This window comes from Fringilla coelebs (genome assembly GCF_963513975.1).
Source record: "Fringilla coelebs genome assembly, contig: SCAFFOLD_188, whole genome shotgun sequence".
Taxonomy (NCBI): domain Eukaryota; kingdom Metazoa; phylum Chordata; class Aves; order Passeriformes; family Fringillidae; genus Fringilla; species Fringilla coelebs.
Genome location: NW_028167264.1, coordinates 1 through 14990, shown reverse-complemented (window position 1 = coordinate 14990; position 14990 = coordinate 1). Strand labels below are relative to the sequence as shown.

Sequence of the window (14990 nt, the reverse complement as noted above, 5' to 3'; positions counted from 1 at the left end):
TCCACCTCAATCCCAGTTGGGTCTGAGCTGATCCCAGTTGGATCCAACTTAATCCCAGTTGGGTCTGAGCCATCCCAGTTGGATCCAACCCAATCCCAGTTGGATCCACCTCAATCCCAGTTGGTTCCACCTCAATCCCAGTTGGGTCTGTCCCAATCCCAGTTGGATCCACCCCAATTTTGAGGACATCCAACCTAAATTCCAAACTTTAGCGTCTCTTCAACCCAATCCCAGTTGGGATTCCAAGAGAATTCCAAATTTTGGGTTCTTCCAACCCAACCCCAGTTGGTTCCACCTCAATCCCAGTTGGTTCCACCTCAATCCCAGTTGGGTCTGACCCAATCCCAGTTGGATCCAACCCAATCCCAGTTGGGTTCAACCCAATCCCAGTCGGATCCAACCCCAATTCCTCAAGATTCCAACCCAATCCCAACATGGAACGATCCATTTTTTCTCGTACCCGTTCTGACCCGAATCTCCCGGATTTCCCCCCGGATCTTTCCGGAACCCGGCAGAGCCCCCGGAGGTGGCGGTGTTCCCCAAGCACCCGGTGGAGCAGGACGAGCCCAACATCCTCATCTGCTCGGTGACCAAGTTCTGGCCGCCGGTGCTGGGCGTGGTCTGGCTGCGCAACGGGGCCCCGGTGCCGCGCGGCGTCCTGGAGACGCCGACCCCGCCCGGCTCCCGCCCCGTCCCGGGGGATCCCAACCCAATCCCGGGATCTGGGATGGCTCCAGCCCCGTCCCAGTTGGGTCTGAGCCGATCCCAGTTGGATCCAACCCAATCCCAGTTGGGTCTGATCCAATCCCAGTTGGATCCAACCCCAATTTCAAAACATTCCAACCCAATTTTAGGGACATCCAACCTCAATTCCAGAAGGATCCTGGTGGAATTCCAAACTTTGGTGTCTCTCAAACCCAATCCAAGTTGCATCCACCTTAATCCCAGTTGAGTCTGACCCAATCCCAGTTGGATCCACCTCAATCCCAGTTGGTTCCACGTCAATCCCAGTTGGATCCAACCCCAATTTCAGGCTCTGGATCCCACCCAATTCCAGAGCATTTCAACCCAATCCCAGTTGGGATTCCAAGAGAATTCCAAACTTTGGGTTCCTCCAACCCAACCCCAGTTGGTTCCACCTCAACCCCAGTTGGTTCCACCTCAATCCCAGTTGGGTCTGACCCAATCCCAGTTGGATCCAACCCAATTTTGGGGACATCCAACCCAAATTCCAAACTTTAGCATCTCTTCAACCCAATCCCAGTTGGGATTCCAAGAGAATTCCAAACTTTGGGTTCTTCCAACCCAACCCCAGTTGGTTCCACCTCAATCCCAGTTAGATCCAACCCAATCCCAACAGATTTCAACCCAATCCCAATCAAATCCAACCCCAATTTCTCAAGATTCCGACCCAATCCCAACATGGAACGATCCATTTTTTCTCGTACCCGTTTTGACCCCAAATCTCCCCGGATCTTTCCGGAACCCGGCAGAGCCCCCGGAGGTGGCGGTGTTCCCCAAGCACCCGGTGGAGCAGGACGAGCCCAACATCCTCATCTGCTCGGTGACCAAGTTCTGGCCGCCGGTGCTGGGCGTGGTCTGGCTGCGCAACGGGGCCCCGGTGCCGCGCGGCGTCCTGGAGACGCCGACCCCGCCCGGCTCCCGCCCCGTCCTGGGGGATCCCAACCCAATCCCGGGATCTGGGATGGCTCCAGCCCCGTCCCAGTTGGGTCTGAGCCAATCCCAGTTGGGTCTGACCCAATCCCAGTTGGGTCTGACCCGATCCCAGTCAGATCCACCTCAATCCCAGTTGGGTCTGACCCAGTCCCAGTTGGGTCTGAGCCAATCCCAGTTGGATCTGACCCAATCCCAGTTGGATCCAACGCCAATTTCAAAACATTCCAACCCAATTTTAGGGACATCCAACCTCAATTCCAGAAGGATCCTGGTGGAATTCCAAACTTTGGTGTCTCTCAAACCCAATCCCAGTTGGATCCAACCCAATCCCAGTTGGTTCCAACCCAATCCCACTTGGATCTACCTCAATCCCAGTTGGATCCAACCCCAATTTCACGCTCTGGATCCAACCCCAATTCCAAGAGATTTCAACCCAATTTTGGGCACATCCAACCCAAATTTCAAACTTTTCGTTCTTCCAACCCAATCCCAGTTGGATCCACCTCAATCCCAGTTGGGTTCAACCCAATCCCAGTTGGATCCAACCCCAATTCCCCCATATTTCAACCCAATCCCAACTTGGAACGATCCATTTTTTCTCGTACCCATTCTGACCCGAATCTCCCGGATTTCGCCCCGGATCTTTCCGGAACCCGGCAGAGCCCCCGGAGGTGGCGGTGTTCCCCAAGCACCCGGTGGAGCAGGACGAGCCCAACATCCTCATCTGCTCGGTGACCAAGTTCTGGCCGCCGGTGCTGGGCGTGGTCTGGCTGCGCAACGGGGCCCCGGTGCCGCGCGGCGTCCTGGAGACGCCGACCCCGCCCGGCTCCCGCCCCATCCCGGGGGATCCCGACCCAATCCCGGGATCTGGGATGGCTCCAGCCCCGTCCCAGTTGGGTCTGAGCCGATCCCAGTTGGATCCACTTCAATCCCAGTTGGGTCTGACCCAATCCCAGTTGGGTCTGACCTAATCCCAGTTGGTTCCACCTCAATCCCAGTTGGGTCTGACCCAATTCCTGTTGGATCTGACTCAATCCCAGTTGGATCCACCTCAATCCCAGTTGCATCCAACCCAATTCCAGGGGATTTCAACCCGATTTTGGGGACATCCAACCCAAATTCCAAACTTTGGGTTCTTCCAACCCAACCCCAGTTGGTTCCACATCAATCCCAGTTGCATCCAACCCAATCCCAGTTGGTTCCACCTCAATCCCAGTTGGGTCTGACCCAATCCCAGTTGGATCCAACCCCAATTTCAGGCTCTGGATCCAACCCCAATTCCAAGGGATTTCAACCCAATCCCAGTTGGGATTCCAAGAGAATTCCAAACTTTGGGTTCTTCCAGTTGGTTCCACCTCAATCCCAGTTGGATCCAACCCAATCCCAGTTGGGTTCAACCCAATCCCAATCAGATCCAACCCCAATTTCTCAAGATTCCAACCCAATCCCAACTCGGAATGATCCATTTTTTCTCGTACCCGTTCTGACCCGAATCTCCCGTATTTCCCCCCGGATCTTTCCGGAACCCGGCAGAGCCCCCGGAGGTGGCGGTGTTCCCCAAGCACCCGGTGGAGCAGGACGAGCCCAACATCCTCATCTGCTCGGTGACCAAGTTCTGGCCGCCGGTGCTGGGCGTGGTCTGGCTGCGCAACGGGGCCCCGGTGCCGCGCGGCGTCCTGGAGACGCCGACCCCGCCCGGCTCCCGCCCCGTCCCGGGGGATCCCGACCCAATCCCGGGATCTGGGATGGCTCCAGCCCCGTCCCAGTTGGGTCTGAGCCAATCCCAGTTGGGTCTGACCCAATCCCAGTTGGATCCAACCCAATCCCAGTTGGGTTCAACCCAATCCCAGTTGGATCCAACCCCAATTCCCCCATATTTCAACCCAATCCCAACATGGAACGATCCATTTTTTCTCGTACCCATTCTGACCCGAATCTCCCGGATTTCGCCCCGGATCTTTCCGGAACCCGGCAGAGCCCCCGGAGGTGGCGGTGTTCCCCAAGCACCCGGTGGAGCAGGACGAGCCCAACATCCTCATCTGCTCGGTGACCAAGTTCTGGCCGCCGGTGCTGGGCGTGGTCTGGCTGCGCAACGGGGCCCCGGTGCCGCGCGGCGTCCTGGAGACGCCGACCCCGCCCGGCTCCGCCCCATCCCGGGGGATCCCGACCCAATCCCGGGATCTGGGATGGCTCCAGCCCCGTCCCAGTTGGGTCTGAGCCGATCCCAGTTGGATCCAACCCAATCCCAGTTGGGTCTGACCCAATTCCCAGTTGGATCTACCTCAATCCCTGTTGGGTCTGACCCAACCCCAGTTGGATCCAACCAATCCCAGTTGGATCCAACCCCAATTTCAAAACATTCCAACCCAATTTTAGGGACATCCAACCTCAATTCCAGAAGGATCCTGGTGGAATTCCAAACTTTGGTGTCCCTCAAACCCAATCCCAGTTGGATCCACCTCAATCCCAGTTGGATCCAACCCCAATTTCAGGCTCTGGCTCCAACCCCAATTCCAAGAGATTTCAACCCAATTTTGGGCACATCCAACCCAAATTTCAAACTTTCCGTTCCTCCAACCCAACCCCAGTTGGATCCACCTCAATCCCAGTTGGATCCAACCCCAATTTCACAAGATTTCAACCCAATTTTGGGCACATCCAACCCAAATTCCAAACTTTGGGTTCTTCCAACCCAATCCCAGTTGGGTTCAACCCAATCCCAATCAAATCCAACCCCAATTTCTCAAGATTCCGACCCAATCCCAACATGGAACGATCCATTTTTTCTCGTACCCGTTCTGACCCAAATCTCCCGGATTTCCCCCCGGATCTTTCCGGAACCCGGCAGAGCCCCCGGAGGTGGCGGTGTTCCCCAAGCACCCGGTGGAGCAGGACGAGCCCAACATCCTCATCTGCTCGGTGACCAAGTTCTGGCCGCCGGTGCTGGGCGTGGTCTGGCTGCGCAACGGGGCCCCGGTGCCGCGCGGCGTCCTGGAGACGCCGACCCCGCCCGGCTCCCGCCCCGTCCCGGGGGATCCCGACCCAATCCCGGGATCTGGGATGGCTCCAGCCCCGTCCCAGTTGGGTCTGAGCCGATCCCAGTTGGATCCAACCCAATCCCAGTTGGATCCAACCCAATCCCAGTTGGATCCAACCCCAATTCCAGCAGATTTCAACCCAATTTTAAGGACAACCAACCCCAATTCCAGAAGGATCCTGGTGGAATTCCAAACTTTGGTGTCTCTCAAACCCAATCCCAGTTGGATCCCACCCAATCCCAGTTGGATCCACCTCAATCCCAGTTGGGTCTGACCCAATCCCAGTTGGATCCAACCCCAATTTCAGGCTCTGGATCCAACCCCAATTCCATGGGATTTCAACCCAATTTTGGGGACATCCAACCAAATTCCAAACTTTGGGTTCCTCCAACCCAACCCCAGTTGGATCCAACCCAATCCCAGTTGCATCCAACCCAATCCCAGTTGGTTCCACCTCAATCCCAGTTGGGTCTGACCCAATCCCAGTTGGATCCAACCCCAATTTCAGGCTCTGGATCCAACCCCAATTCCAAGGGATTTCAACCCAATCCCAGTTGGGACCCCAAGAGAATTCCAAACTTTGGGTTCTTCCAGTTGGTTCCACCTCAATCCCAGTTGGATCCAACCCAATCCCAGTTGGATCCAATCCAATTCCAATCAAATCCAACCCCAATTTCTCAAGATTCCGACCCAATCCCAACATGGAACGATCCATTTTTTCTCAAACCCGTTTTGACCCCAAATCTCCCCGGATCTTTCCGGAACCCGGCAGAGCCCCCGGAGGTGGCGGTGTTCCCCAAGCACCCGGTGGAGCAGGACGAGCCCAACATCCTCATCTGCTCGGTGACCAAGTTCTGGCCGCCGGTGCTGGGCGTGGTCTGGCTGCGCAACGGGGCCCCGGTGCCGCGCGGCGTCCTGGAGACGCCGACCCCGCCCGGCTCCCGCCCCATCCCGGGGGATCCCAACCCAATCCCAGGATCTGGGATGGCTCCAGCCCCGTCCCAGTTGGGTCTGAGCCGATCCCAGTTGGATCCAACCCAATCCCAGTTGGGTCTGACCCAATCCCAGTTGGATCCAACCCCAATTCCAGCAGATTTCAACCCAATTTTAAGGACAACCAACCCCAATTCCAGAAGGATCCTGGTGGAATTCCAAACGTTGGTGTCTCTCAAACCCAATCCCAGTTGGATCCAACCCAATCCCAGTTGGATCCAACCCAATTTTGGGATCCCAAGACATTCCCAACTTTGGAGTCTCTTCAACCAAATCCCAGTTGGGATTCCAAGAGAATTCCAAACTTTGGGTTCTTCCAACCCAACCCCAGTTGGTTCCACCTCAATCCCAGTTGGTTCCACCTCAATCTCAGTTGGTTCCACCTCAATCCCAGTTGGATCCAACCCAATCCCAGTTGGGTCTGACCCAATCCCAGTCGGATCCAACCCAATCCCAGTTGGATCCACCTCAATCCCAGTTGGATCCAACCCCAATTTCACAAGATTTCAACCCAATTTTGGGGACATCAGACCCAAATTCCAAACTTTGGGTTCTTCCAACCCAATCCCAGTTGGGTTCAACCCAATCCCAGTTGGATCCAACCCCAATTCCTCAAGATTCCGACCCAATCCCAACATGGAACGATCCATTTTTTCTCGTACCCGTTCTGACCCAAATCTCCCCGGATCTTTCCGGAACCCGGCAGAGCCCCCGGAGGTGGCGGTGTTCCCCAAGCACCCGGTGGAGCAGGACGAGCCCAACATCCTCATCTGCTCGGTGACCAAGTTCTGGCCGCCGGTGCTGGGCGTGGTCTGGCTGCGCAACGGGGCCCCGGTGCCGCGCGGCGTCCTGGAGACGCCGTTCTACCCCGACCGCGACTTCACCTTCCGCAAGTTCTCCTACCTGCCCTTCATCCCCCGGCCCGGAGATTACTACGACTGCCAGGTGGAGCACGAGGGGCTGCCCGAGCCCAGCAAGACGCATTGGGGTGAGATTTGGGGGTTTTGGGAAAAAAATAGGGAATTTGGGGGAAAAAAAGGAAATTTTGGGGAAAAAAAATGGATTTTTTGTGGTAAAAATGGGATTTTTGGGGTTTGGGAAAGGGGATTTGGGGTTGTTAGGAGTGCCAGGTGGAGCACGAGGGGCTGCCCGAGCCCAGCAAGACGCATTGGGGTGAGATTTGGGGGTTTTGGGAAAAAATTATGATTTTTTTGAGAAAAAATGGCGGTTTTTGGGAAAAAATTGGAATTTTTAGGGGGAAAAATGGGATTTTTGGGGTTTGGGAAAGGGGGTTTGGGGTTGTTAGGAGTACAAGGTGGAGCTTGAAGGGCTGGAAAGATGCATTGGGGTGAGATTTGGGGGATTTGGGAAAAAAATTGGGTTTTTTTGGGGGAAAAAAAAGGGAATTTTGCGGAAAAAACGTTATGGGGATTTTGGGATTTGGGGTGGAAATTGTGGGAGTTGGGATGTGGGATATTTGGGATTTGAGATAGTTTGGATGGGGGAAAATTGGGATTTGGGGTGGAAATCGTGGAATTTGGGATAATTTGGATTTGAGAAAATTGGGATTGGGGATAATTGGGATTTGGGATAATTTGGATTTGGGATAATTGGGATTTAGGGTAGATATTGTGGAATTTAGGATAATTTGGATTTGGGATAATTGGGATTTGGGAAAATTTGGGATTTGGGATAATTGGGATTTGGGGTGGAAATTGTGGAATTTAGGATAATTTAGATTGGGGATAATTTGAATTTGGGATAATTGGGATTTAGGATAATTGGGATTTGGGATCATTTAAATTTCAGATAATTTGGATGTGGGCAAATTGGGATTTGGGATAATTGGGATTTGGGGTGGAAATTGTGGAATTTGGGATAATTTGGATTTGGGATAATTGGGATTTGAGATAGTTTGGATGGAGGAAAATTGGGATTTGGGGTAGAAATTGTGAGATTTGGGACTATTTAGATTTGAGATAATTGGGATTTGGGGTAGAAATTGTGGATTTTAGGATAATTTGGATTTGGGAAAATTTGGATTTGAGAAAATTGGAATTTGGGCTGAAAACAACTCGTGAAGAGGAAGAATTTGAGAACTCTGTAATGAGGACGATGAAGGATTTGAGATCCCCCAAAAATTGGGAATTCCCTATTTTTTTTCCTCACAGAACCCCAAATTTTGGCGCCGGCGTCCGAGGCCACCGAGACGGCGATTTGTGCCCTGGGATTGGCCGTGGGCATCGTGGGCATCGCCGCCGGCACCGTCCTCATCATCCGCGGGATGAAGCTCGGCCGCGCCCGCCCCGAGCGTGGCATGCTCTGAGAAACCCCAAAATCCAAAAAAATCGCCCCAAAACCCCCTGGAATTACCCCAAAACCAGCCCCAAAACCCCATGGAATTGTCCTGAAATGCAGCCCCAAAGCCTGTGGAATTACCCCAAAATACAGCCTGAAACCCTGCAAAATGACCCCAAAATCCAGCCCCAAAATCTCATGAAATGACCCCAAAATCCAGCCCCAAATCCAGCCCAAAATCCCGTAGAATTACCCAAAAATTAAACCCCAAAGTCTAATGAAATTACCCCAAAATCCAGCCTGAAATCCCATAAAATGACCCCAAAATCCAACCTAAAATCCAGCCCAAAATCCCATGGAATTACCCCAAAATCCCATGGAATTGCCCCAAAATCCAGCCCCAAAATCCCATGAAATGACCCCAAAATCCAGCCCCAAAATCCCATGAAATGACCCCAAAATCCACCCCCAAAATCCCATGAAATGCCCCCAAAACCCAGCCCCAAAATCCCACAAAATGACCCCAAAACCCAGCCCCAAAATCCCATGAAATGACCCCAAAATCCAGCCCCAAATCCCGCAGGAACTGCCCCAAAATCGCCTGGAATTGCCCCAAACTCTGCGCCCTGGGGCTGCCCGTGCCCATCGTGGGCATCGCCGCCGGCACCGTCCTCATCATCCGCGGGATGAAGCTCGGCCGCGCCCGCCCCGAGCGCGGCATGCTCTGAGAAACCCCAAAATCCAAAAAATCGCCCCCAAATCCCCTGGAATTACCCCAAAATCCCCTGGAATTACCCCAAAATCCTCTGGAATTGCCCCAAAACCAGCCCCAAAACCCCGTGGAATTGTCCTCAAATCCAGCCCCAAAGCCCGCGGAATTACCCCAAAATACAGCCTGAAACCCTGCAAAATGACCCCAAAATCCAGCCCCAAAATCCCATGAAATGACCCCAAAATCCAGCCCCAAATCCAGCCCAAAATCCCATAGAATTACCCAAAAATTAAGCCCCAAAGTCTCATGAAATTGCCCCAAAATCCAGCCTGAAATCCCATAAAATGACCCCAAAATCCAACCTAAAATCCAGCCCAAAATCCCATGGAATTACCCCAAAATCCCATGGAATTGCCCCAAAATCCAGCCCCAAAATCCCATGAAATGACCCCAAAATCCAGCCCCAAAATCCCATGAAATGACCCCAAAATCCAGCCCCAAAATCCCATGAAATGACCCTAAAATCCAGCCCCAAAATACAATTAAATGACCGCAAAATCCAGCCCCAAAATCTCATGAAATGACCCCAAAATCCAGCCCCAAAATCCCAAGAAATGACCCCAAAATACAGCCCCAAAATCTCATGAAATGACCCCAAAACCCAGCCCCAAAATCCCATGAAATGACCCCAAAACCCAGCCCCAAATCCCGCAGGAACTGCCCCAAAATCGCCTGGAATTGCCCCAAACTCTGCGCCCTGGGGCTGCCCGTGCCCATCGTGGGCATCGCCGCCGGCACCGTCCTCATCATCCGCGGGATGAAGCTCGGCCGCGCCCGCCCCGAGCGCGGCATGCTCTGAGAAACCCCAAAATCCCAAAAATCACCCCAAAATCCCCTGGAATTACCCCAAAATCCCCTGGAATTACCCCAAAATCCAGCCCCAAATCCCTCGGAATTACCCCACAACTCTGTAGTGAAATCCTACAAAGTGACCCCAAAATCCAGCTTGAAATCCTGCAAAATGACCCCGAAATCGAGCCCCAAATCCCACAAAATGACCCCAAAATCCAACCTAAAATCCAGCCCAAAATCCCATGGAATGGCCCCAAAATCCAGCCTGAAACCCTGCAAAATGACCCCAAAATCCAGTCCCAAAATCTCATGAAATGACCCCAAAATCCAGCCCAATATCCAGCCCAAAATCCCATGAAATGACCCCAAAACTCAGCCCCAAAATCTCATGAAATGACCCCAAAATCCAGCCCCAAAATCCCGTGAAATGACCCCAAAATCCAGCCCCAAAATCTCATGAAATAACCCCAAAACCCAACCCCAAAATCCCATGAAATGACCCCAAAACCCAACGCCAAAATCCCATGAAATGACCCCAAAATCCAGCCCCAAAATCCCATGAAATGACCCCAAAATCCAGCCCCAAATCCCGCAGGAACTGCCCCAAAATCGCCTGGAATTGCCCCAAACTCTGCGCCCTGGGGTTGGCCGTGGGCATCGTGGGCATCGCCGCCGGCACCGTCCTCATCATCCGCGGGATGAAGCTCGGCCGTGCCCGCCCCGAGCGCGGCATGCTCTGAGAAACCCCAAAATCCCCAAAAATCGCCCCAAAATCCCCTGGAATTACCCCAAAACCAGCCCCAAAACCCCGTGGAATTGTCCTCAAATCCAGCCCCAAAGCCCGTGGAATTACCCCAAAATACAGCCTGAAACCCTGCAAAATGACCCCAAAATCCAGCCCCAAAATCCCATGAAATGACCCCAAAATCCAGTCCCAAATCCAGCCCAAAATCCTGTGGAATTACCCCAAAATCCAGCCCCAAAATCCCATGAAATGACCCCAAAATACAGCCCCAAAATCCCATAAAATGACCCCGAAATCCAACCTAAAATCCACCCCAAAATCCTGTGGAATTACCCCAAAATCCCGTGGAATTGTCCCAAAATCCAGCCCCAAAATCTCATGAAATGACCCCAAAACCCAGCCCCAAAATCCCATGAAATGACCCCAAAATGCAACCCCAAAATCTCATGAAATGACCCCAAAATCCAGCCTGAAATCCCATGAAATGACCCTAAAATCCAGCCCCAAAATCCCATCAAATGACTCTAAAATCCAGCCCCAAATCCCAGGGAATTGCCCCAAAATCTGTCCCAAAATCCATCCTGAAACCCCACAAAATGACCCCAAAATTCAGCCTAAAATCCAGCCCAAAATCCTGTGGAATTACCCCAAAATCCCATGAAATGCCCCCAAAATCCCATGGAATTACCCCAAAATCTATCCTGAAATTCTGCAGAATTGTCCTGAAATTTGTCCTGAAATCGAGACTGAAATCCCACAAAATGACCCCAAAATCCAGCCCCAAATCCAGCCTGAAATCCCATAAAATGACCCCAAAATCCAGCCCCAAAATCCCATGAAATGACCCCAAAATCCAGCCCCAAAATCCCATGGAATTACCCCAAAATCCAGCCCCAAAATCCCACGAAATGACCCCAAAATCCAGCCCCAAAATCCCACAAAATGACCCCAAAATCCCACCCCAAAATCCCCATGAAATGACCCCAAAACCCAGCCCCAAAATCCCATAAAATGACCCCAAAATCCAGCCCCAAAATCCCATGAAATGACCCCAAAATCCATCCCAAAATCCCCATGAAATTCCTTGATTTTTTTTGAAATTACCCCAAAATTCCCCCTAAAATCTCCCCCAAAATTCCCTAAAAATTCCCCAAAATTCCTCCTAAAAATCCCCTCAAAATTCCTCCTAAAATCCTCTCAAAACTCCCTTAAAATCCCCCAAAAAATCCGAATAAAATTCCCCTCAAAATCCCCAAATTTCCTCTAAAATCCCCCACAAAAATTCCCTTTAAAATCCCAAAAAAAAACCCTTAAAATCCCAAAAAGATCCCCAAAAATTCCCTTTAAAACCCTCAAAAATTCCCTTAAAATCCTACAAAAATCCCAATAAAATCCCCCCACAAAATTCCCTTAAAATTCCACCGAAATCCCCTCAAAATTCCACCCAAAATTCCCTAAAATTCTCCCCCCTAATCCCAATAAAATCCCTCAAAAATTCCCTTAAAATCCTACAAAAATCCCAATAAAATCCCTCAAAAATTCCCTTAGAATTCCCAGAAAATCCCATTAAAATCCCCTCAAAAATTCCCTTAAAATCCTCCAAAAATCCCCATAAAATCCCTCAAAAATCCCAATAAAATTCCCAAAAAATCCCTGTAAAATCCCCCCAAAATTCTCTTAAAATTCCCAGAAAATCCCTTTAAAATCCCACCCAAATTTCCTTAAAATTCCCCAAAAATCCCATTAAAATCACCCCAAAATTCCCTAAAATTCCCATTTTTCCCCTCAGAATTCCGCGTTCCCCTCCCGTCCCCTCAGCGTCACCCCCAATAAAGAGGACGGGGGCAGGGGATTTAGGATCCGCCCCTCCCCCCCCTTTTGGAACTTTCTGGCAAAAAAAAAAATCTGGATTGATGGAGGAGGAGGGAACGGAAATGTTCGGGTCCCCAAAATGTCACAAATGTCCCCAAAATGTCCCAAAATGCCGCCAAATTCCCCCAAACTCCCCCCCCCTCCCGGAAGGTCCGTTTGACCTCCCCATCATGGCGGCACCGGAAGTGACCACAGAGAGAGGAGCCGCTCACGCCGCCAGGGGGCCGCTCTGTCCTCCACACTCTATGGTCGGTCCTCCAGCAGCTCGCGTTCTTCGGGTTTTTCTCTTTTTTCTCGATTTTTTTCCCGTTTTTCCCCCAAATCCCACATTTTTCATCCCCACAATTTATTCCACACACTCATCTCGTCCTCATCCTCACGTTTTAATCCATCATGATTCGCCACACCGCCATCATTAGCGATATAAAAACACCCCCCACCCCCATCCCTCCAAATTCCCAAAAACCCCCCAAAATTCCCCCTCTAAACCCCAAATCTCTGATTTTCTTTTCACCCCAAATCTGATTTTTTCTCCCATTTCCAACCCCAAACCTCATTTTTCTCAAGGGGAAAGCCTCGATTTGGTCCTTAAAAGGGATAAACTCCCCGACGGACGCCATCCCACAAACGAAAATTTGGGGATTTTTTGGGAATTTTGGGAATTCCTACTCGTAGTAGGCGATCAGCAGCATCATGGCCACGCCGGCCAGCAGCGCCAGGAGCTGCAGCAGGGCCTGGCCGGGCCCGGAGTCCCTCAGGATTTCGGGCAGCACCGACACCGTGCCCAGGTAGATGAAGCCGCCGGCCGTGAAGGGGAGGATCCCCGAAATGGCGCCGGTGCCGGAACCTTCGGCCAGCAACGAGCAGGCGGCGCCCGCCACGGCGGCCAGGGCGGTCAGGAGCTGCAGGAGCATGGCCTGGAAGGGATGATGGGGTTACTGGGATGGACTGGGATGGACTGGGAGGGACTGGGAAGGGGCCGGGCCTCACCTGAGGGGCCTTTTCAGCCCTCACAAAATGGCGCCACCGGAAGTTACCATAGAGGTGGCAGCCGCACTGCCCACCACTAGGGGGCGCTCTAGCCCGCCCACCTCCCAACTCTATGGTCAGTCCTCCAACAGCCCTTTTTTTGCTGTATTTTACAATTTTTCCATGATTTTTCCTCATTTTTCCCTATTTTTTCCTTCCTCAACCACCTACAGTAACTGGGAGTGGGAAAATGTGGGAGAAGAGGGAACTGGGATGAACTGGGAGGGACTGGGAGGGACTGGGAAGGGGCAGGGCCTCACCCTCATGGTCGCTTTTCTGCCCTACAAAATGGCGCCACCGGAAGTTACCATAGAGGCGATGGCCGCACCGCCCACCACTAGGGGGCGCTCTAGCCCTCCCACCTCCCAACTCTATGGTCAGTCCTCCAACAGCCCCTTTTTTTTACTTTTTTTTCCAATTTTTCCATGATTTTTCGTAATTTTCCCCCATTTTTTCCTTCCTCAACCACCTATAGGAACTGGGAGTGGGAAAATGTGGGAGAAGAGGGAACTGGGATGAACTGGGAGGGACTGGGATGGACTGGAAAGGGGCAGGGCCTCACCCTCATGGTCGCTTTTCTGCCCTCACAAAATGGCGCCACTGGAAGTTACCATAGAGGCGGCGGCCGCACCGCCCACCACTAGGGGGCGCTCTCGTCCTCCCACCTCCCAACTCTATGGTCAGTCCTCCAGCAGCCCCTTTTTTACTGTTTTTTCCCAATTTTTCCATGATTTTTCCTCATTTTTCCCCATTTTTTCCTTCCTCAACCACCTATAGGAACTGGGAGTGGGAAAATGTGGGAGAAGAGGGAACTGAGATGAACTGGGAGGGACTGGGATGGACTGGGAAGGGGCCGGGCCTCACCTGAGGGGCCTTTTCTGCCCTCACAAAATGGCGCCACCGGAAGTTACCATAGAGACGGCAGCCGCACCGCCCACCACTAGGGGCGCTCTAGCCCTCCCACCTCCCAACTCTATGGTCAGTCCTCCAACACCTCATTTTTTCCCGATTTTTCCCGTTTTTCCCCCAAATTTGCTTTCCCTCCAACCTGTTTCTTGGAGCAGCCGGCTCTGAGCAGCAGGGCCATGTCCCCCAGCTCGTGGGGCAGCTCGTGGAGCAGCACCGACAGCGCCGTCAGCGTCCCGCGGGCGGGGCCGCCCCAAAAGGCCGCCCCCAGCGCCAGCCCGTCGGTGAAGTTGTGGGCGGCGTCGGCCGCCAGGTTCAGGTAGCCTGAGGCTGCCATGGCTGTGCCAAAAGAGCCCAAAATGAGCCCAAAATTATTGTGAGGTTGTGCTGGGGTCACCCAGAAATTGTCCCCAAAATCAGCCCAAAAATCGCTCTAAAAATCAGCCCAAAATCACTTCTAAAAGAAACAAAAGTTATCCTAAAATAAGCCCAAATTTATCCCCAAAATCAGCCCAAATTTATCCCCAAAATCTGCTCAAAGTCAGCCCAAAATCACCTCTAAAAGACACAAGTTACCCCAAAATCAGCCCAAAATTTATCCTCAAAATCAGCCCCAAATCAGCACAAAGTTACCTCAAAATCATCTCTAAAAGACACAAAAGTTACCCCAAAATCAGCCCAAATTTATCCCCAAAATCAGCCCCAAAATCACCCCAAAATCACCTCTAAAACACCCAAGTTACCCCAAAATCCGACCAAATTTATTTCCAAAATCAGCACAAAGCTACCTTGAAATCATCTCTAAAAGACACAAAAGTCACCCTAAAATCAGCCCAAATTTATCCCAAAATCAGCTCAAAATCACCCC

General features: G+C 52.0%; 1 protein-coding gene across 1 annotated transcript; it reads right to left on the bottom strand.

Moving 5' to 3' along the window:
- Window positions 1-12681: 12681 nt before the first annotated feature.
- On the bottom strand, window positions 12682-14521 carry LOC311166089 (zinc transporter SLC39A7-like). The gene is made up of 2 exons (XM_084227566.1): window positions 14265-14521; window positions 12682-13104 (listed from the first exon to the last, which is right to left on the bottom strand). Exons 1-2 carry the CDS (start codon window positions 14457-14459, stop codon window positions 12853-12855), a joined length of 447 nt encoding a protein of 148 aa, XP_084083692.1. The 5' UTR covers window positions 14460-14521; the 3' UTR covers window positions 12682-12852.
- Window positions 14522-14990: the final 469 nt, after the last annotated feature.